This window comes from Hermetia illucens, chromosome 4, assembly GCF_905115235.1.
Source record: "Hermetia illucens chromosome 4, iHerIll2.2.curated.20191125, whole genome shotgun sequence".
NCBI classification, from domain to species: Eukaryota; Metazoa; Arthropoda; class Insecta; order Diptera; family Stratiomyidae; genus Hermetia; species Hermetia illucens.
In genome coordinates, this window is record NC_051852.1 from 43,019,317 (window position 1) to 43,043,262 (window position 23,946).

Genomic DNA, 23,946 nt, shown 5'->3' on the forward strand with positions numbered 1-23,946 from the left:
GTTATCAAGGATTGTCACGCCACTAATCCAACACATCGTTTCCATATCCTAGACATTTTAGACTCTGTCTGCGTCCACCACAATCTTCCGAGTGCAGCTGCCAGTGGTGGGATAGCGAACAGATTCAGTGCGCTTATCTTATTCTTCCCCGAGAAGGGAGTACAACACTACCTTCCCACGTCGTAAGAGTTCGGACAGTAGTGCAACCTTCAAATCACCAGCTCCTTCCTAGGTATTTGTATAAGTCTGCCTCGATCATAGTTTGGATGTAAAGGTCACTAATGCTATGCCCTGCATACGGCTCGTGTTGACCATCGCGGATAGCTTGAATTCGACATTTGTCTGTAGCGGATTGTTTTTGAGGTGTTAATACCCTCAGATGAAGGCACTGACAAAGTCCATGACTGTCACTACAAAACTTTATTAGTTTCAGATCAATGCGATGTAGATGTAGAGCCATTTGTGAGAGACACTGTCAAAAGCCTTGGCGTTGTTGATATAGCAACTGAAGAGATTTCTTTGGCTTCTAGTTGCCTATCTTACAACTAGCGAGTGGATAATGAACTGCTCTTTGACCAGGATCCCTCCAGTTCTACGAGCTGTTTATGACTCGTCCAACCTCCTCTTCGGTAATTCATTCCCGGCACAGTGGCATGGCGGAGACTTTCGGCGGTAATCCACTCATCAGGCTCATCATGATCGGTGGGCAACTCCCAAATTTCACCAAAATACTATTTTGCTGATCTATGGCAGCCTAGCAATGTCCTGGCTTAGTGGGTCACGCCGACGTTTCAGACGAATTTTCCATGGTGGATTTCTCTTTGTTGACTCAAACTAATAACACGATATAAAGTGATGCAGTTGCAGTGGCGACACATCAGCACACAGTCGAGACGCAATCTCATCATAGATTTGAAATAGCATTTTCGGAGTTGTTTGCTTTGAGTCGTAACCGACGTTGTCGATGTTTCGGTAATCTTAAAGTTTCAAAATTTGCGGGTTGCTAGCCCACAAATTTCTATCCCTTTCAGTCACCTTTTACGACAAGCAGGGAAGACTTTGAGTCTATTCTTAAGCCCCCAACTCACAGGGCATTGATAACTAAACAACACTTCATCCCCATATACTCGTGGAAGGCAATCAGAGCCGAGCCTGCAATGGGACTCATCTTGCCACAAACCTTACCGGAGGTTATCTGGTATCATCGCAACCGGGGTGGCCGTCTGAAGCATATGCTCCAGAAGAATTCTAGCGATGTGCTCCCGGCCCGATTATATGCGGTTGGTTGTGTCCATATCGCGAACACGGCTCCTTGTGACCTCTAGTGTGTAGTTGTGCTGTACAACTCAGGCGCCGTACCCCTTAATTGCGGCAGAAGTATGAGATGGGCCCCATATACACTTAGTATAAACACTCGACAGGGCTCAGATTGTGATCTTCAAATCAATCCACGTCTGAAGAGGTCCCCGCGATTATGCCTACACGACAGGCATTTACCTTAAACCCCCTCGATTTTTATGTCCTTGTAACTCGAATGTGGGTGTGAAATGATCATATTTTGCAATATTCATCTATGCGATGCTATTAAAGAGTATGTATTTTATCTTCAAATATCCTGTAACAAGTGTTTGCATCCCTTAGTAGTTCCAGCAATATGTGTTAGAATTGGATTTGGCGGGTTAGTCAGTGGTGCCAAATTGTCTTTGCAAGTGGAACAACACATGGCGGTCATTTCTTACTGTTATTTCAAAGCGCGACGATGTTAGTACAATATTGCCATTAGATTTTGTAATTGAAAACTGCTTTTTTGAGATCCATATCCAACCTTGATCGAGCTTGTCGTGTCTGAAAGCAGACGGTTTTGCTCGAACGAAGATTTGTAATTGGTACCCCAAGTTGTTGAGGTTCGGCAGTTCTTAAAGTAGAAGTTCAAACTCGCAGATTGTCAAATCGGGCATCTCATTTTTCTGATGTTTCAGCTACTCTTGAAGTAAAATGTCTGATCCAGTCATTTTCGGCGTAAGTCTTATTCTTGCTATGTTTCAGCAGCTCTTAAAGAAGAGGCTTTGATTCGTTCTATTTCCAGTTGTAAGTCTCGTTCTTCAGATGTTTCAGCAGCTCTACTGAGTGACGCTTGCCGTGATGTCTGGTTGGTTTTCCATCTTTTTCATTCAAAAATACATATATATACCAGCTTCCATGACGATCGGTTGAATGGTTTCGGAATCTATCAATCACAAACTGATATATATGCCAACAGCTTCCATTTATATATAATAAATTATATGAAAAAAGGCGATTTTGTAAGAGGCACGTATATTAGAGTGATTTGATGACAAATTACGCAGATAGGTAATCAACAAATTACAAATATGTAAACAGTTAATCTTATATCACTTCATATAAATAATAAATGAATATTGACGTTTATCAGTTGATCGTAAGCACTCATTATGTTATCCGCTCTTGCCATTCGGTGTGATCGGTTTATTTACTAAAGTGCATTTTGTTGCTGAGTGAGGTGCGCATCTAAAGCACTGTCGCATAACGGTGCCTTCGTCAAACAATTGTGCTTGATTTTTTTCTCACCTGTAAGTAAGTTTCAGTCTATTTAATATTTGACGTTTTGCATCAGATCGGCTCTTGCCTTACTTTACGGCTTTTTGAACTTTTGTGGAACACCAGTTCATCCAAGTCGCGCTAATAAGTGATGCAATTAATAGGGCAGTCATCAGGAACGAACGGAAATTGTAGACAGTGGTGGAAGACCCCAACAGGGTCGATATTGATGCGTGTAATCAGAATGAGAACTTATTTCCCAGAAATTCTTCAACCAGGTAAAACAAACCAATGACCGACCGAGGTATAAAAACGCACCGACCACATACAGCAACGCGATGAGAATAGCCTAAGCGAATAAACTTCAGGGAATTCTGTGAAGGAATAAACAAAACCACAGAAGCTTCCAGGCTATACAAAGCAAAGCAGCATCTTTTATCTGTCAGAAGAAGGTAGATGGGCTACTTACGGAGAATGGGGAGCACAGGCTTGTTAGAAATTATTTCCCAGGTCCTATCTCAAGGCGGAACAGCATTCTATCTGACACCCCAACAACGGGCAGAAGGAGGAAAAATGAATTGAAAATTAACACTAAAGGTATGCTAGGAGAGTAAGATGGACAACATGAAACTTTAAACCACCGAACTCACCCAGAGTAGATAGTATTTTTCCAGCATCCAGCATCGTTTTTTCCGGCATCTGTACCAAGGTTTGGAGGCTGGCAAAAGTTTTTTAACGATATATTAATCTTTCTAGAGTAGAAACTAATCGTTTTCGAAACTTAGAACTAAAGTTAAGGTGTATTCCTCGTCAGTGCTATAGAATACATTATACGATTATGGTGTGTTCACATACTTCGACACAATGTTTGTCTCAGCCTTTTATCTACATTCTAGAATATTCAATTTTTTTCATCGATGGCACAAGTCTGTGGTATCAGTCTCCTGGCTAAGGGTTTGGGATAAGAAGCTAACCTTCCATTAGACTTCGCTACCTGATCTCCTCTCTTACTGTCGCAAGATCTTTGCGGATGTTCACATTTTTGACATACTACGCTCAATCGATGATTATTTGTAGTACCCTGGACTGGGTTTTCTGTAGCAACTCAATATTAGATGTGCGCCCTGAACATCAGAGCCATATTGGTATTATGACGGCTTTGTAGAGCAAGCATCTGTACTCGAGTCCTTCGTTTCAATATGTTTTCCCAACGTTAATCGGCCATCCAGTTGCTTATCGAGAGAATTTTCCTTATTATGTTTAGGGATTATTGCATAATTGACCTTAGAGCAAGGTTGTCGCTTCAGGGTGAAAGTAGCACTTAATTTCACTCAGGCGAATTCTCCATTCCGTAAGTCACTTTTCAATTCGTCTCAGATGGATTGTAGGTTTTTTGATGCAATCTGAGGATTGTTGTAGATATTTAAAATAGTTGTATCATCTGCAAACGTTAAGGTTGTCAGGTTATGATCAGTTGGTAGATGCGAAGTAGATGAGGTAGAGTGTCGGCCCAAGAGCACTGCCTTGAGGAACTGCAGCTTGAATACTGTATTCTCGAGAATTGCTGGACCTCGGAGCAAAACCGGGATGTCTTGAGTTCCTTATTAAGGTAGGCCTAGACCGGATACCCGTTGATGCGCTGCTGATGATGATTCCTGAGACGTGAAGCTTATGTATTTCACTCCGCATTTGCGCTCCAAGTAAAAAGTTTCCAAAACTCCATGCAACCGTACTGAAAGCAATTTTTTTTTTGTTTTTAATTCAGGCTTCTATGTCGCACTTTGCCGAAGGCTTGCGTCACATCCAAAAAGACCGCTGAATAATATTTTCTAGTGCACTCCTTATCTCATAGGCGATCCTGTGAACTCGTTTAATTGCACTATGCTTCTCTCGAAAGTCAAACTGGTACTGAATAATCGCTTTGTTTTCCGCCAGCTTTGAGAGAATGCGTTGCCGGCTTTTGGGTTGCAACCTGCGTTTGACCCTTCCCACATTTAGGAAACATTGTAATTTCTGAAACCTTCCAAGCCTTATGGTAATCAGCGAGACGTAGAATTGCATTGAATATGTGAGTCACGTGGGTGATTGCGATTCCTGGAAGCTTCTTCAACATTTTCTCCGCCCCTTTGCTATTTAAAGACTCGAGCAACTTGCTTGGCTCCAAATGAGAAGCTTCCGTTCGGTATAACCATAGATATACATATTTGGAAGTCTTTACTTATTCGCCTTGAGCAGTTGTCTTCAACTTTCAACAAACCTCATTAGTAGAGGACTTCATGGAGCAATCGACTTGCTATGATTAATTGCTTTCTTAGGTCTGGAGATCTACGCACTTGCCATTTTCTTTTCAATTTGCGCTTCACTTGGAGCAGCGATAGTATGCTGTGCGGTGTACTATTTATTGAATATCGGCGATACATGAGCATGGAGTAGAGACCTATGCAGCCACGGTCATTATTTCATTGAATTTTTACAGGGCGTTGCCTGTTTCTCCTCTGGTTTTCGAGGAGTGTTAATTTGTAAATGTCTTTCGGAAATTCAACCAGTTCCTTGATGTGGTTGTTAGCTGTCTATTTTTATTGTTTGCTATAGGTACTCTTACAAGTGTTATAATGACGGGTGTGTGGCCTGAAAATAGCTCATTGTTCGCCTCACGTTTTTAGTAAAACTAAAGTGAATCATAACCGTGATTTTTCGTCAATCTGCTGGCGAATATCTGGGCTGCCTAGATGAGACTATGTTAAATCTAGTGCCTCCGACTAGCACATCCCATAACTGTTTTCTTTTGAGAATGAACGGTCTGGATCCCTAATGAATGTGTTTAGCATTGAAATCCGCAGCATTAAAAAACCCTTCTAAAAGATAAAGATAATACTTAATGCTGGATCTGATAGGTATTTCGGTACCGCTGTGGGGTTTCCCTTTTGGGTGCTCTGTATCGTAGAAGCAATATTCATCAATTTGAAATTTGTTTTTGTGAGTAGGATCTGTGATGACCACGCATCATGTTTTGTATCAGGACTATAAACTCATTCATCGTATTAGTCAGTATAAGGAGAAGCCCTTTAGATTGCAAGGTAGGGCGCCTGTATTTGCTTCGCTTTAAGGTGCAGATTCCAAAACGCTAGCATAACTTGTGCCTTGCCCAGCTATGTCTTTGGAACCTTTCACCATAATGTATTACTGGTCATGTATTATATGTATTACTGGGAGTGCATTCGTCTACGCATTGAACTCGTTGTTTCGATTGCGATTTTTACATAATTTCAGTATAAACTGGGCACACCCTGCAGTTAGCCGTACGTCGTTCACCGAAAGTGCTACAGTTTTTAGCATTGGCGTTTTCCTTTTATTTTTTACAATTAACTGTTGCGTGCAGTTCTCCACAAATGACATAAAGACTTGGTAGATTACAGTTGTAATGATACGAGTGGTTATAGGAGATTAGGTCGATCATCCTGAGTAGCCGATAACGACCTAGAGGGCAGAGCTATCCCAAAAATCTAAACAAATTGGCTAAATTGACCGTGAAGGTCCGCCCACAAAGATTGAAGCTCCATCAAAGTGCTCGGTCGACACGTTCTTGCACGCCTCTGTGCTAGCCAGGCTCGGGAATGTGGGGGGTCCTTTGGGCGCTTTGATCACTCACGCTTCACTACTACAAAACAACGTGTCTATTCCGATGCGTGGGTCCGCACCGGATTCTACAATAGACGTTAATTAGGATTTCGCGACGGCCTATCGAATGATAAACAGAACGCGAACTAAAATTGGAAATTAGAAAAAAAAACGGCTCGACCGCGCGCGTGGAGCCGTAAGTCTCCTGACCCGAGTGCCGCGATCAAGGAGGGGAAGATCCACGATGGATCACCGTCTCAATTATTGTCTCTTCCGCCTCAGATCTTGTATGAGGCACGGCCTCTGAGGCTTCCTCCCTTTCGTATCCTCCTTTCTCCCGCGGAATTTCTAAAAACCAAAATATCGAGGAAGGATGGGAACCTGAGAGGCCGTGCCTGATACAAGATCTGAGGCGGTAATTTTTTATATGACCGGATTCTTGGCAATTCTGGTACTGCACAGAAGAAGATCTCTCTTCTATAGGATTTTTCGGCAAATTAGGTACTTATGTTATATATTGGATGCGTTTTCGCCTTTTTAAATTTGATTCCATCAAATGCGAGTGCCACTTGATAGTGCGGATGGAGAATGTTATCGCGGTTTGTCATTTTATATACCCACCTCGCTAACAATTTTTCATCTTTAAAAGCTTCTCAGACAAATCCATCCCTGGTTCCATCCCTTTTAGCACTATTGTCATGCTTTTGGAGCTTTTCATTTGGTATATGTAGTCTTTTTTACCTTCCCTTATCAATGCCGGCAGACCTTCCTGTAGTTGCTTTGTCGTACATTTGCACCTTTGTACGTATCGACGGATGGACCTATAAGGATGTCCCAACAACATCCATGGAGGTTCTTCTGGGATTTACTTCTTTTCATCTCTACATTCAGATGCACAAAAAAAAAGACGGCTATTCTCAGAATGTTCTGGAGTATCATCTAGGCGGAGAGCTGGCTAAATCGAATGATGGCATTGTTTCTACGCGGGATCCCGAATTACTGAAACCGAGAAAGTTTCATTTCGAGAAAAAAATTGGAACAACCGTGCAGGAGGAGGAGCGTGACAATGACATACATGGGTCCCGTAAAAGGGGGATGAGCGCAGGGATCATTGGTGCAAAGAATTCGTATTTTAAACCAATAAGTAAGCATACTAGTATATTCGAAACATTAGAACACTACGATTCTAACTAACAGCCAGACGGCCAGCAAAGTACTTAGGTCCAACTTAGATGAACTGTAAACTGGTATGCGAATGCCTTGACAGACTAAATGCACTCACATCGTAGGGTTCCAGGCCATATCGGGTTGAAAGCGAATGGGTTAGTTGACCAGAACAGGCGCAGAAATGTCACTATCCGGATCAGAACCCTTTTGTGGAACTAGGAACTGTCGAAGGAACTATACTGGACATACTTACTAGGAATGGAACAGCCCAATGCAAAGCAGCTTAGAACAAAGTGGGAAACCGAAAGCTGGGCGCTTCAGATATGAAAGGTTTTGTATATTTCTTTCATAGAAACATTTGAGTGGACATTTAGCTATGACTATATTTCGTGAAAAAAAAATGTACGCTCCCCTTTTTCATGTATGGTGACCCCCTCTCAAATTCGACGTACAATGACGTAATTCATTGTATGCGTGAGCGTTTCCAACAAATTTGGTGTCAATCGCTTTAATCGTTGCCGAAAAAAATCAGTTGACAGACAAACAGGCAGATTCTGCAAATAAACACAGGAGAGTAGCATCGACTTTATCACAGGCAGCTATATATGCCCGGCGTTCAAAAAGGCGATTTCAGCTTTTCGTAAATGAAATGAACTAAATCCAGGATTTACTGTCCCAAAACGTGCTTGAAAATAAAATTGACGTTGTCATCATATGTACACTACAAAGATTTCCACAGTGATGTTTTCACATCAGATAGAAGCGGAAGAGTGGCAATTTGGACTTGTGGAAACTGAGTAATCGACGTCACGAACAATAGCCCATAAGATGGACTCACTCTAGCTAAGGTAGGCGGGATTCACATATTCAGTTGCTACGTTGCTCTAAGCCTCACGCTAGATGAATTCACTCTGATTGTGGAAAAATTACACCAAGTGGTTCATCAATTTGTGCTTAAGGTGTGGGACAGCGAATCAATGCCTGACGACTGGCAAAGGAGCATTATCTATCTCATACATAAAAAGGGAGATATCACACAGTGCAGCAACTATAGAACTATTACGTTGCTGAGTACCAGATATAAAATATTCTCCACTATCTTACTAGGTTGATAGCCCCATACGCCCAGAACATCATTGGCCCATACCAAAGAGGCTTCACTCCAGGCAAATCAGCAACAGATCAGATTTTCTCACTGCGGCAAGCGATGGAAAAACTGTTGGAATATGGACATCAGTTGCACCATCTCTTCATCGATTCTAAAGCCGCCTATGATAGCATAGCCAGGGTAAAACTGTATACGGCCATGAAAGAATTCGGTATCCCGACGAAATTGATAAGGCTGACTAGGCTGACCCTGACCAATGTGCTTGGCCAGATAAAAGCAGCAAGACCATTCGACAACAGTCTACGACAAGGGGGTGCTCTATCATGCGTCCTATTTAATCTGGCTCTGGAGAAAGTGATCCGGGATGCAGAGGTAAATGCAAGAGGTATGATCCTCTTTAAGTCCACCCAACTACTGGCCTATGCTGACGATATCGACATCATGGGAAGAACGACCCGAGACGTACAAACTGCCTTCATCCAGATCGAGCAGGCAGCGCACGGCGCGAGATCTTGGGCTGCACATCAATGAAGGCAAGACAAAATATATGGTGGCAACGTCAGCACGGAAAACCAACCAACAACATCAAACCGCACAGGTCAAACGGGAAGAATAAAGAAAGGAGACTATAACTTTGAGACTGTCGATAATTTCTCCCGCGCACAGTTGTTGGCAGCCAACAGAGTCTATTTCAGCTTACAAAAACTGTTCCGCTCGAAACGCGCAATATTTATGGTAGAAAAAGAAAACGTGGCAAACTCTGCCTCCGCGAGGCCAGAACGTCAGACAACTTTTAGACATATTGAATTGGTGGACCAGGCAGGCCAAAACTGGATACCGGCTGTTGCGCGGTTAATGATGATGATGAGGCTTGGTGGCTAAAGCCACTTCAGATAAGTCGCCGTGCAGATTAGGGTCTGGTCGCCCTAATTAGGACTTGTGGTATTCGCCTACTGCATCATGGTGTTGATTCCGCTGACAGAGATACTGCCCCGTCATCCACTTTGCCAACTTATAGCCCCGCTGTAACAAGCAACAACGGTACCGCTCTATACCGATTACATGGCTCTGCATTCATACTGGTGGGTACAAAACCCGCCTAAATCTATACCCAACTATGGAGTACGGCACCTGTGTTGAAACGCAACATCATGTTTGAGGCCTGTAGGCCTTTGTTCGCTTGAACGCAACCACAACCACCATGAAACTCCCACTAGGGGGCCAACTACAATAACCAAGCTGATCACACATACAACAGGAATTCTCCCGAAGTATGTGAATTCAGGGACTATTACGGTTCCCATTGTATCAATATACCCCTGGGAAGGTTTCGTGACCTACTGCTACTTCAGACTCGGATCTGATCGCCTTAATTAGGTCTTTGAAGTATTCGCCTACTACATCACGGCAGGCAAACCAATGTGGTACAGTGTTTCCCGGTGCCACCATCACTAGGGAGGTTCTCCTCGGCCAGTTGATTTTCGTTCGACCGACAGTGTTGCCGTCCCGCCTTCCTCGTCGCCACCTCTGAGCACCCGTGGCGCTGGCGGCGCTGGCGGCGCAATTGCTCCAAATGTCCGGATCACAGTTAGATACTAGACAGCTACCACACTCCCCCTCGCCCCTCAAGGGGGGAAGTCAGTGCGAGTACACACGATTTCAAATTGTTTTGCCCTTGAGCATGAGCGAGATGCAACGAAAATCCGATCAGCTGTGTTTGACATACCGCCCGGACTTGCCAATGTATTGGTGAGATTGGCAAGTTTTTGCTTATGTATAAGTGAATACGTGAAACAACTTGTTGGTATATGGGTGAGCACGCCGTAGTACCAGAATAGCAAAAGCCGATTTGCCGAAGATTATGCCTTTTCCTTGTTTAGCGTCTCTGATGTGTACAGATAAGCTTCTGCAAGCACATTCGCAAGTGGGGTCATTTTAGTAAGGATACTGCCTATAGTAGATCTACTGTGGTCCGGATTGCTTACAGAAATGGTGTCTAAGTAAATTCTTCCTATGGAATCGGCTCGAGGTATTTCCGCCGTCTACTCGTCGCGGTTCGTTGGTTGGGACCGTTCTTGTTATTAACACAACTGTAGTGTTCGATATCCTATTTGCGTTGATGTCGGCTTTTGACAAATCGAATTGGATCAATTGCTCAGTTTATTATAAAAAAAGTCCCAGGAAATACCGGCTGCTTTCCCTGTTTTTCGGTTGTCATTCATATAAAGTTGCCAATGTTTTATCAACGACAAACTTATGGCAGAGGTGTTTCTCTTATGGAATTTTTCTTCGCACATCGTCATTTCAAAGCCACGTATCTCGGGGGATGAACTGCTTACCAGTCTTGGCAACGCCGAGGATTGCTCAGGCCGTATTATCAACCGCACTTTTAACTTTATTCCTCGTTTCTTCGACATTCGTAGTGGTCGGCATTCGAGTTGAGATGCTTTCTTCTATTTTCTCGCGTCTTCATTAATTTCGCGGTGGGTCGGTGCGTGCTCACGTTGTTTTATCGGTGGCTCACAGGGAACTGACGTTATAAGGAAATAGTTGATTTTCTCCCGTGTCTTCTCGTCTGGCAAGTAGTTGCCACAAAGCTTTTTTATTCGGAGAGCGTATGGGTAATCGAAGAAGAGGGGCCCTTAGCCACTTTTGCCACGTTCGTGACATTACACCATTGAGTTTCTTACAGAGCGTAGATATCGATGCGCCTCTTGAAAGTTACTCCGTTTTACCAGTGGAGATGCCAATATTCATCTTGTAGAGATAGGGCTGTTTAGCTAGGATTAATTTGCTTACGTCCTGACGCAGTCTATGTAAAAAAAATCTTTGCTCATTTTTTGTCATGACTAGGGACCCTCTTGTGGATGCCCCAGCATAATTTCGAGGCTTTAAAGTGGTATGGCCAGTTTTGCAACGACATTAAGTGCGTTTTTTTCTTTGGTTTGTCGCGAAACCTGTCACCAAGAGGGATGAGGAACGATTTGGTATAATAGAGTAGTGTCAACTATACTCCAAGTACGTTGACTTAAGGGAGAGAGGGCTCTTTTATTTGGACTTGGGAACAGCATTTTATATACACAACAGGGCCTTTAACATCATCAAAACTAGTATCCACATTATATAAGTTCTAGAAATTCATATAAATGAAATCATTTTCACATTCTAACAGCTTTTCTAAGAGGGACTTAATGAAACCATAACCTGACATTAAAAAACGTGACACAAGAAATGTTACTTTGCTCGCCTACTATGTATGTATTCAGGTTAAGCGTTACTCATTTAAAGCTTTTTTTTTAATTATAGCATTTACTAATCTTGACAACTTTTACGCCTAGTACAGGATTTAATTACATCAAAACTATATGGTCTATGAATATGGGTTTCTAACCATTAAAATTATTCCTAATAATTTGGAAGTTTTCATTGAGTTTCAACAAGTTGCGCATTTCCTTCGGTGATTCCCTCATCGATAGTCTGTTTGCTGGCATTTCTCTCTTATACCGTAGTCTTGTTATGCTTCTCTTGGCGTCAATGATTTGCTAAGCCAGTTCGGTCTGGCATTGAAGTTTTTTTTTCTCACTTTTATGATATATTATTCCAATTAAATTTCAATATTAAATTCACGCTATAGTGTTGAATACATTCGACCTGATTTCGCTTTGTGAGGTTCAATTCTATGACCCTCCTGACTGCCAGCATTGATCATAATAAATTCTAGACGCTAATAAATAATTTTCCAGGGTAAAACACCGAGATTTATCTACGTGCTAAAGCTTATCGAATGTGATTAGATCACCTCTAAGCCGAACTAATCTTATCTAAATATTTAAATCCAATTTCGAATAGATAAAAACTTTTGAAATATTCCCGTCGCCCAGAGTAAATATTGTCCATAATAATAATTTATGGTAATTTTCAGTTTGCAGATTTTACGAAAAAGACCTTCGATGGAAGCCAATTTCCGCCACCTCTGGTAACTTTCTGGTACATCCCCGATAGTTAAGATGACCAACATGTTTTCTATATGGAAAGATTGGTTTACTACGCGTTTGCGAACCTTAAAGTGCGGATGGGTTGGATAACTTCAGTTGGCAACAGTGCAGAACTAGCTTGGGCTAACGAATAGCTCTTAGGTATTAAAAATTAGGCTTCCGGTGCGCGTTAAATACCATTTTCTATTGGCATTGGCCTAGTTTGCAGCCGTCTTTCGATACGTATACATCAGTTCTTGGTTGACAACGTTAAGGAACACAGCAATGTGCTATTAAATGACTATATAAGAAATCGCGGAACTGTTTATTACTAGCCCGGAACCGTTTGTGCGGGTATCAGATTCTTGTGAATCCAGACAGTCTGAAAAATATTTCTGAAAACTAGAAAAACACGACTTTCCTTAAAAAAATAATAAGCCAAAGGTCCCTCATTGACGCGCTTCGTCTAAATACTTCATTGAGTATGTTCGTTTCGCCGCGTACTATCAACTGGTGCCGTATTACCATTATCTAAATAGATTTCAATAATCATTATCACTTAAATTTGAAACAGTCGTTCCGCTTTGACTGAGAGACTGAGAGCTTTTTTCACAAGAATCGCACGATTAGTGAAAAGTTTCATATTCAAATTAATAGTGCGCTCGTAGCAGATAAATTTCGGTCGTAATCAATTACTACGAGAGTCCAGTGTGTGCAGTGTCGCTAGTAGTAAACAAACCTCGATAGTGGGTCACAAAACTGACGCCGAGTAAACCCCCAGCGAAATATGCATGCCCCATCAGTAGACTTTCCCAGCTTCCCACCCGATGGGAACATCGTCAACCTCGCTAACCTTGCCGTTCCCAGCAGCTATAGCCAATTAAAAATCGTGGACCTAATCCAGGAGAAGATTAACGCTCGCGAATATTTCTACGGGATCGAGATCTCGCCAGGACTCCAACAGGTCCTGAACTATAATTTACTGAAAGTGGCGCCGCTGTTCACGTCAATTGTATGGCTCGCCTCTCACAATTGGGCCATGGAGTCACTTGATGAGGCACCCGCTGTGAGGCTTGCAAAACGTGTAGAACCTAATGGACCAGTCTTAGCGCATATATCGTGTTATAATTTAACGTATGATAAACTACGAAAGTTTCTTAAACCCTCGATTAATAATGTGATGGTGGTAAGGGGCGACGATGTCGACGAGGGACAGCAGTATCGGCATGCAGCGGATTTGGTCAGAGAGATACGTAAAATTCGTAAAGGTATGTGAATTAGATTAGGAATTTGTTCAAAAATTAGTATAATTTTAGCTATGAGGCAGTTTTAGTTCACACTGTCTGACTAGATTTTCAGAGCAGTAGATAGTTCTATTGTTTCAATAATAATTAAAGATAGCCACATAGAAGAGATTATTGTACATTTATTAATTTTAAGGAAATTCGACCTTTAGCTTTGACAAGGGGAAGGCTCTTAAACTCAACAGCCCCTTTGCTGGTCGTATTAGAGAATAACCGAGGCTTTTTCAGATGCTTTTATATCCTCTTTACAAACGAAACTAGGTAAGCGCACTTGGTTCAAAAGAGTTATTAAAGGTTGGGAGTTAAAATTTCAGCTATAATAGTTTTAATTTATTTTGGACTAACTCTAGCCGATTTCAAGAATGGAATTTCATTTGAAAAACCTATCTAGCCTCCCTTATAAAAATGCCTTGCCTTTCATAATAATTGTATGATGAAGTGCGCGCCGAGTGATGGGAACTTAAGAATACTCACATACCTCTAATGCCCTCCTCCCTTAGAAGTCTTTCAGTGAAGAAATTATTTTCCGAATACAGTAAAGACTCACAAAAGTTGACACTTGTAGAAGTTAAATATACAGAAAAGTTAACTGGTCTTCGACCAGAAAACTCAAAACAAGCTAACTTCTTCGTTAACTTTTCGAAGTTCTTTTTCAATTTGATTTTGTGCTGATTGTCAGTGTTTGGATGTTCGCAAGAAACAATACAACGTTAATGCAATCGATATTGACCGTTATGGAATATGTGTCATCAGCTTGTAAAAACATTAGTGTATAGTTACGTAATCGCTTTATATATATGTTCACTGACATGACTGATTAACGTAACACCTTCTCAAAGTGACTTTCGTCACACCGTCCATCGTCTAAATTTGAATTTCCTTAATTTCCTAGCAGGGTCTTTCCAAATTTGATAACGGCTTTAACGTTTCTTTTACCCTTCTTGTGCTGTACACTCTGAAACAATAGTTGTTGATCCTCGAAAGAGGGGATTCTTACTTGTTTCCTGTTATTTGAAGGGTGCAATTTTTCCTTAGCACTCCCTGATGATGGCTTTGCTTCAACCATAAGGCTTAGCTACCCAACCTTTGACTGTTATCTTGTCCCGAATCTGTCTTTTGTTCGGCTCTACTTTCTCCAAAGTCAGCTCTTTCGCCGCTGTACCACTCACCGTCTCCATTTTTCCATCCTTTCTGATACTTTCCACTTCTGGCAACGCTTTTTATAATTGCATGTTACGTCCCTTCCTTTATTCCAATTATATTGTGCTCATCAATTTTATAATGTGGGAAACCATTCTTTTCAATTCATAAAGCGTACCCAGTTGCTAGATTTGCCTCCCTCCGGCATTTGGTACATCTGATTTGAAAGGTTTTATGGTCTACTGCTTCCCAGCAATTTCACCCTTGCTCTTTAGTCACGTCGTGTCTGATGACTTCTTGTAGTTTTCGAATATTTTGACTGTTACCTTAATGTAACTTGGTAGCTTCTTCCTGCCACTTTTCCTCTTCATAGATCCTCTCCTGCGTGGGCTCAACCTCTCTACCTCCTGCCATCTCGCAAATTCTTTTCGTCTAACTTCTTCATACGTCTGAAATGCTCCCATGATTTCCCTCATGCTTTTCTTCTGCTCTTTTGCAATTTTTTCAATATTTTCTTCGTATCGTTGCATACTTTCTTCTCGTCGTTTTGCAGTTTCTTTCATCGCCTTTCCATATTGGATAAAGTTTGCAGTAGAATTGCCAAATCGTTGTCATTTATCGCAGACGTTCCAGGTGGTTCCTTGCGATTTCCGATATACAATATATAATAGAATTGGACGCACACCTCTCAATGTTAGCACCCCGCGTCTCCAAAGCTCCAGGGAGTCTGTCCTGTAATTCTACTATACTCTCTGTTATAGGAAACGTCAGGAGAGCCAGCTCACCCCACTTAACGCGATGTGATCGGAGGGCGGAATGGGTGTGGTTAACGCGCTGTAGCCCATCCAGGGCTAAATGCTAATCATTTGTATTTAGCATAGTGGGATAACTCCAACTATACTCTTTCCCTCATCTCAGCATTTTATTTTTGTTTTACTGAGGATAGTACAGAGTACGTTGCCTCAAACCCTGCCTGCGCTTGGAACCAGCGTACTATGTTAAGAGCATCATCACCATCTTCGTCAACGGCGCAACAACCGGTATCCGGTCTAGGTCTGCCTTAATATCCTGGTTTTGCGCCGAGGTCCACCAATTCGATATCTCTAAAACCTGTTTGGCGTCCTGGCCTACGCCATCGCTCCATCTTAGGCAGGGTCTGCCTAGTCTTCTTTTTCTACCATAGATATTGCCCTTATAGACTTTCCGGGTGGGATCATCCTCATCCATACGGATTAAGTGACCCGCCCACCGTAACCTATTGAGCCGGATTTTATCCACAACCGGACGGTCATGGTATCGGTCATAGATTTCGTCATTGTGTAGGCTACGGAATCGTCCATCCTCATGTAGGGGCCCAGAAATTCTTCGGAGGATTCTTCTCTCGAACGCGGCCAAGAGTTTGCAATTTTTCTTGCTAAGAATCCAAGTTTCCGAGGAATACATGAGGACTGGCAAGATCATAGTCTTGTACAGTAAGAGCTTTGACCCTATGGTGAGACGTTTCGAGCAGAACAGTCTTTGTAAGCTGAAATAGGCTCTGTTGACTGACAACAACCATGCGCGGATTTCCTCATCGTAGCTGTTATCGGTTGTGATTTTCGACCCTAGATAGGAGAAATGATCAACGGTCTCAAAGTTGTATTCTCCTACCCTTATTGTTAAGAGCATGGCGGAGTTAAATGGTAATCATATATATTAGATATATATGTATAAATGACTAGACAAAACTTGATAATGGGATTAAACTAGGCCATTGCAAAGGGATTTTCTTTAGAGTGTGAAACCGCCATTAGTTTTTCTAAAATGTTTCTTCTGCACAGGTTACTTCAGATATATTCCAGCATAATTATGATTATTATTCATATTAGGATATCTGATATTTATCTGCATATTATCTTGAATTGTGGAACTTGGACAAATTTGTTTCGATACTCTTCTATTTTTGCTGGTCTCTGCACAAGCTCCTCCATATTACCTCGCTCAGACACATCCACCCCCTACTCCGTTTTCTTACTTAACTATATTTTAGAACGTTATTTTATAGGTTACTATCTGAACCCGGGAGACTTTGTCCTGCTGATTTCCTTCAGGTACTGAAAGAAGGGAACTAATCTCATGATACACTTGAAATTACTATATTTTACAATATTCCTCGATGCCATCTGAAAGCATGCATTGTATTTAGAGAATGCTGTAAAAATGTTAGGATTCCTTAGTAGCTCCAGCAATATGAGTTAGGATTGGTCCAGGCGGCTCAGTCATTGGTGTCATATTGACTTTGCCAGTGTAATAAAACGTACAAAACATTTCTTTCAGAAAATTCAAAGCGTGACATTCTAAGCCCAATATACCCATTGTCGTTGAAGACATTTCGATTTTGTAATCATAGTCTTCATTGCAACTCAATGCTGCTTTATTGAGATCGATTCTCAGTCTTGATCGAACCTGGTGTGAGCGACCAGCTTCATACCGCGTTTCTTGCTCGAGGGAGATTGCTGCCGCCCTGAAAGTAGACGATTTGGTAATTCGTACACCATGTTGTGCAGATGTTTCGGCAGTCTTGAAGTGGAAGTTCAAACCCGCAGGTTATCAAATCGTGCATCTCTCTTTGTGATGCTTCAGCAGCTCTTGAAGTAGAATCTCTAATTCGATCATATTTTCAGCGTGGGTCCTTTGCTTGTCATGTTTCACCAGCTGTTAAAGTGTAGGCTTGTCCTGTTTCTAATCGTCAGTCTCGTTCTTCAAATACTTCAGCAGCTGTGCCTTGTATGACTGTTTGATCTTCCAATGTTCGATCTTTTGGGTGGCATTTTTAATAATTTTCAGAATTTCATGTGTCAACAATCACATTCATTATTTGACATGGCGACTGATTAAAAGGTGTAGAAGTTGATCTATTGCAGCCAATGGAGTCAATGGGTTCAATGTCTGTCTGTCTGTCACACGCACTTTTCTCAGGAACGCCTATACCGATTAACATGAAATTTGGTGAGAAGATGGAAGCATTAGCATCAAAAACGCTACCCAACCGAAAAATCTGGGAAAATCATGAAGTTGCCCTTGTACGGTGTCCAGGGCTGAAAATAGTCTTCACATCGATATCTGCTCAAATTAAGTTAATAATAATATTACTATATTTTTGGAGAAATCGAGTAAAGACCTCCTTTAAGTTTTAAAAACTTGTAGTAATATAGATTCTAGTATGAAGCATGTTATCCCCAAATTTGACCATACAGTAGCTCAAAGTTAACTTTACGTGTACATTTACTGGAACTAAATGTCAATATCACACTAAAGTGAGTAGTTTGACATGTTAAATGCATACACATAGCGGGCTACGTACAAATGAGATAGTTCTGCACTCAAATGTACTCACAGAAGAAACAAACAAAACCTTTCATACCTGAAGCGCCAAGCTTCCGGTTTAAATTAAGAAAACCCCCGCAACATCGGGAATATATGCGGAATGGTGTATTTGATTAAGGTTTGAATCAGACTATGCTAGTGTCGCCGGACATCAAGACAAGTTGTAAGAGATATAGGTGCAGAATCTCTAGTTGACAACATAATTAGAACTATTGCCGCTGCCTCTAGATGATCAATTTCTTTGATTTCTTCCGGCAGTGGCATGCAATAAGAAATTATGAGAAATAGTACCCATCTTGCTAAATAATAAAACTGTGGGTGATGCTGAATCTTGCGAGTCGAGCTTAAATCTTTATGCTAGATTTTGAACAATCCGCCTTATATAGACTAGAATTCGCCTTATATGGACTAGAATCCGCCTTATATAGAGACATAATGCATTCAAAAATGAGGTGGCCCAATGTTTCTAACGCGGAAATAGACATACTGCATTTGTCTTAGATGACGCACATAAATATTTCCGTCTTAGCAAAATATACGTGATGCTACCCGCTCTAGATGGTGCACATTAGCATAAAAAATCTGAAGTCTAGTGCGTCTATAGGCGGGACACTCACCTAGAAAATTTTCCGTGGATCTCGCTTTCTCATTACAGAATGACACGTATCACTCCAGTCAATCTTGTCAGTCAGGATGCCCACAATACTTCTGCAAGTCTTCCTGATTTTCGGGAGGATAAATTGAGGCCGTCAAAATCTGTGCCCCGGTCACGACCTGATTCCTCAAAGTCGTGGGTGAAATCAGAGTTTGTGGCTCCTTACCACTTGTGAGTTACAATCCATTGCTTTCATCTTCATGTCTTTTTCGACACCCTTAGTGTAAACTACTACTACTAAAGTATTGGCTAAGCATTTAGGAGATAGAAGAACAAACCCCTTTGGATTCTAGTTACTGACTCAACGATGAGTTGCTTTTTGCAACCCCTTTGATCTAACTCCGTAACTTTTCTGATTCAGTTTTGTGATATACTGCGATCCTTTCAGTTTTGCGATATGCTACGATCCTTGAACTAATAACGGATATTATGAACAAGCAAGTCATCAGTCTTGTGTCACAAAGATTCTATAGCGTATCCAGTGTAGGAGGACGGTACAGAATTTTCGCAGTGTGGTAGGGCGGGAGCTTCTCCGGCCGTTTGGTGACCTGATCTATACTATGTGCTATACTGGTGTATATTGATAACTTTTCGTACCAGCCATGCCAGGCAGTTGATCCCGAAAGTTCACCCCAGTAATATTTTGCTTCCGTTTTCAATAAGAGCGTGATCTACCTCTTAGGCCATCTTTCTTTTCTTTGTTTTAGGTTTATATATCTGCTCTTCAGCTTCCAGTAACCCAATATACTGCTTTAGAAAACATCCGAATTTTTGACGTAATAAGTACGATATTTTACCTCAAAACATTGAAGGTGGACTGAAATATCTAAAAAAACCGCCCCAATAAACAGATGAATGTACGAACTCTCATTCCCTATACAAAATAACTGAAGATCAAAAAGTGCTTACTCCAAACCAATTCTTTTGGCTGACGCCTAGCAGTTTGTCATATTGTCAATTAATATGCATGGCTTGATTAAGCAAATACTTGAATTCCCGAAATAAGTGGAAACAGATACAAGTTAACATCAAAATAGTCTAATTGGTCATTATAAACGATGACTTCCCTTCGCTGGTCAAACGCAATAAGGAATACAAGAATCGTCAAAAAGTGAGGGTAGCAGGCATAAAAACTTAAGACACTATTTCGAAACTCTGTCTATTACTGGTTTAGCACGGGAGTCAGAAGACCTTATAATAAACTTCGACGAAAACGCTAGAAGACTCTTCGTACACATCAAAATTATGAAGGTGAACAGCGAGGAATCCAAAATTGCCAGTTACTACAATCCAACCCCTTACAATCAATAGCCTGATAAGGATTGACTTCTGCCATACATAACATCCAGCATTGTTGAATGAATTGTCCAAGAGAAAGATCACACAAACAAAGCTTTAATTAGCGAATATAAAAACGAATCGAAACGAATTTCTCCTATCTAGGGTCGAAAATCACAACCGATAACAGCTACAATGAGGAAATCCGCGCACGGTTGTTGCCAGCTAACAGAGCCTATTTCAGCTTACAAAAACTGTTCCGCTCGAAACGTCTCACCATTGGGACAAAGCTCTTACTGTACAAGACAATGATCTTGCCAGTCCTCATGCATTCTTCGGAGACTTGGGTTCTTAACAAGAAGAATTGCGAACTCTTGGCCGCGTTCGAGAGAAGAATCCTCCGAAGAATTTTTGGTCCCCTACATGAGGGGGCCTATATAACGACGAAATCTATGAGCGATACCATGACCGTCAGGTTGTGGATAAAATCCGGCTCAATGGGTTACGGTGGGCGGTTCACCTAATCCGTATGGATGAGGATGATCCCACTCGGAAAGTCTATAAGGGCAATATCTATGGTAGAAAAAGAACACGAGGCAGATCCTGCCTAAGATGGAGCGATGGCGTAGGTCAGGAAACCAGAGAGCTTTTAGGGATACCGAATTGGTGGACCTCGGCGCAAAACCGGAATGTCTGGAGTTCCTAGACTAGGTAGGCCTAGACCGGTTGTTGCGCCGTTGATGATAATGATGAAAAACGAATCTTTCAGTAAATATAATTTATCTGATTTCATAGCGGTAAACGATGCAAGTTACTTTCTATGGGAGGCTGCGGAGGACCTAAAAAAAGCTAGACAAAAATTTTATCCATTAAAAAAAGGATCACGAGTCTGGTTAAAAATGCAACAGGAAACCAGCATGTATTCTGAGCCATTGTCCTCGGCGTTGCTCAGGCGCACGAAAAAGTCTGGTATTAGTGTATCCTGTACAAATTGCATAGAGACCTCCCGTACATTTTTTTAAAGATCCTAAAATTTTACCTATCTGAAGAGTTACGAAGGAAGATGTTTTGAATTGAAAAAAAACGCCTCTAATCTACTGCAGGTTGTTTACTGGTTCTTGGGTATACCAATGATATACCTTTCAGGACAAAACCAACTGATATAGACGTACGGCTGTATCGAAGAAACTAACTTGAAGTATTAACAATCATAGTATACGCTTCTTGGTACATTTGGAACCAGGATCTACCTAGAGTTATCAGAGAGCATGCAATTAAGCTTAGTTAGGATACATGAAATCGGAGGCTAGTTTTTTGAAGATTTCCATTTCTAAAAAAGCGATATTTAATTTTGTTCTCCGTATTTCGTTTGTTTGGTTTTTTTTTGAATTTTCACTAAATCTCCCTTGATTTGAGGGCCTTTTTGCTTCGAAATTTGGAGTTTTCTATTTCACATAAATTCATGAATTTTATCAGAATATACCCCCTAAAGAATTGCTCGAGAGAATTTAACTCTTGTTTAAACAGATCGCTCTTGCGGGGAGCCATTTACCTTTCATCTCGAATCTTGTATTGGTTTGGGAATCGTCAACGACCAGAGTCTATCTTGCTGCCAGTACCAGACCAAACCCTTATAGACCACATGGGAACTAATGATATGAACAGTGACTTGTGACGTGAAAAGATGAATCCAATTACATATTGTCATCGGAGCGAGGCGAGAGCAAATGACTTATTCTACGTTTAAAGTTATAACGAGAACTGGAGGCAACGAATACAATCTGCAAATCGGGGGTATAGAAAGTAGATTTCCATCTCCGTGAAGGAAACCTTAAATACATTGCAGGAGATAATTTCAGAAGGAGCTGAACGGTCCCTAAAATAGTAAATGATCATCATCATCAACGGCGCAACAACCGGTATCCGGTCTAGGCCTGCTTTAATAAGACACTACAGACATCCCAGTTTTGCGCCGAGATCCACCAATTCGATATTCCTAAAAGCTGTCTGGCGTCCTGACCTACGCCCTCGCTCAGGCAGGGTCTGGCTCGTCTTCTTTTTCTACCATTGATATTGCCCTTTTCTTTCCGAGCTGGATCATTCTCATCCATACGGATTAAGTGAGCCGCCTATTATAACCTATTGAGCCTTTAGGTAAATACAAGCGTAAAGAGATTGCACAGATCAAGCAAAGTTCTGCAGCGAAAGAGTGGGATAGGGTAGTCTATAGAGGTCAAATTCTTCTTAAAGGGGATCGTTATAATTTGCATTGTATTGTTTGAAGAGACCAGTCGTAATTGCGAAAGGAATATGGAAGACTTTTCCAAACGAAGGAGATGAAGAGTTTTAAGTGAAGCTGGATGAAAGAGAAGTCAGGGTCAGAGGCAAAAAAATTTAAGATACATTTAGGTAACACATGTCTAGCATATTTCTGGCGGAGACAAATGCCATTTTATTGACAGTGGAAGAATGTTTGCGACAAAAATTATAGGGTTGCACCAGTCGGATGTATTTCGACAGCCGGGCTACTAGCAGCACTAAGTAGCAAGAATATATGAAGCCAGTTGGTAGTCACCAATTCCTGCTGAAGCTTGACCGACTGAACGAACCATTCCTGATGGCGCCAGGGCACTTAAATATCGTTGGTAATGAGGAAGCTGACAGACAGGGTGGTTTAGGATCTGGATCCACAATGGTGTCATGTTCACTGTGAAGAATGCAATTGCAAGAAAATTTCGTCATATTATTTACAAAGCATGGTAGTCCCAAGCCCAGAGAAAGGAAAAGGGTTTGAGGCGACGTACTTAGTATTATCCCCAGTAAAACAAAAATAAAATTATATTTGAAAATCCAAGACCGTTTCCGTTTACTTCGACAGTCGACTTGTCAATCGCCGACATCAAGGCACCCAGGACATCGAATGTCTTGAATAGGAAGATCAGTAAATTATTTGAATTTTGGCTTTAGGAGGAAATCGATTGGAGATTTGCTTAAAAAATCAAAATATTTCAGTTCTCACTGTAAAAGTCCGTTAGAAGCGCCTCGTAATCAAGGTCAAATTCGGGGAGTTGACTGCGTTGAATCGAGACTAATGTATGAATCATACGTATGAAATCGTATTTCCCTGGATAGATTTTAAGATATCCTAATAGTAACTAATAGCAATTACAATGGTGAATAGTTTTGGAGCGAAGAGTCATTAACACAAAAACCTAAACATTTATCACCCAAGGGAATGTACCGAACACAAAATCTGAACAAACAACATCCCACTTCAAACTAACCAATGGAGATCTATTTGCTAGTGAAATGTATGTAAAATAAATACTTCTAGCACTTCCGCCGAGGTTGCAAAAAAGCTGTTAATATTGGGGAACTACTGGTTTTAAACTTCAATTAAAATTGGTGCCATAAGTACTTTTTGAAAGAGAAGATGAATTAGTTAAATTTTCCACAATTTAATATAATTTCGCATCCATTTACGGATTTTTGTGAGCGGTCCGTTGGCTATGAAAATTATTGAAATTACAATGAAAATGAGTTAGATTGTTAGGAAGGGGATTTTTCCCAGTTCGATCTATAATTAGATACATGGGCAGGTTTTGAAAAGCTTTTTCGAACGCTGATGAAAAATGAGTCTAGTCACTAAATGGTCAGAGGAGGTTCTTCGTAAAAAATCATTCACAGTAAATAAACTTATTACAATAGGTTTGAAAAATAGTAGGAGCCCCTAATTGTCCTTGGTAAGCTGGGCTAAATGCTTTACCACAAAGAGAA

The 23,946-nt window shown here is 41.2% G+C and overlaps 1 protein-coding gene across 3 annotated transcripts in view; it reads left to right on the top strand.

Moving 5' to 3' along the window:
- Positions 1-2,489: 2,489 nt before the first annotated feature.
- LOC119656031 (methylenetetrahydrofolate reductase) overlaps positions 2,490-23,946 on the top strand; it is a 28,651-nt gene continuing 7,194 nt past the window's right edge. Inside the window, exons 1-2 of one of the 3 annotated variants that reach the window (XM_038062294.1) lie at positions 2,490-2,591; positions 12,375-13,694. In XM_038062294.1, coding sequence (XP_037918222.1) covers positions 13,214-13,694 — 481 coding nt within the window. In that variant the 5' untranslated portion in view covers positions 2,490-2,591; positions 12,375-13,213. Of the gene's footprint in view, positions 2,596-12,046; positions 12,197-12,374; positions 13,695-23,946 lie in introns of those variants that run through there. The other 2 variants (XM_038062295.1, XM_038062296.1) reach the window with 2 other exon arrangements.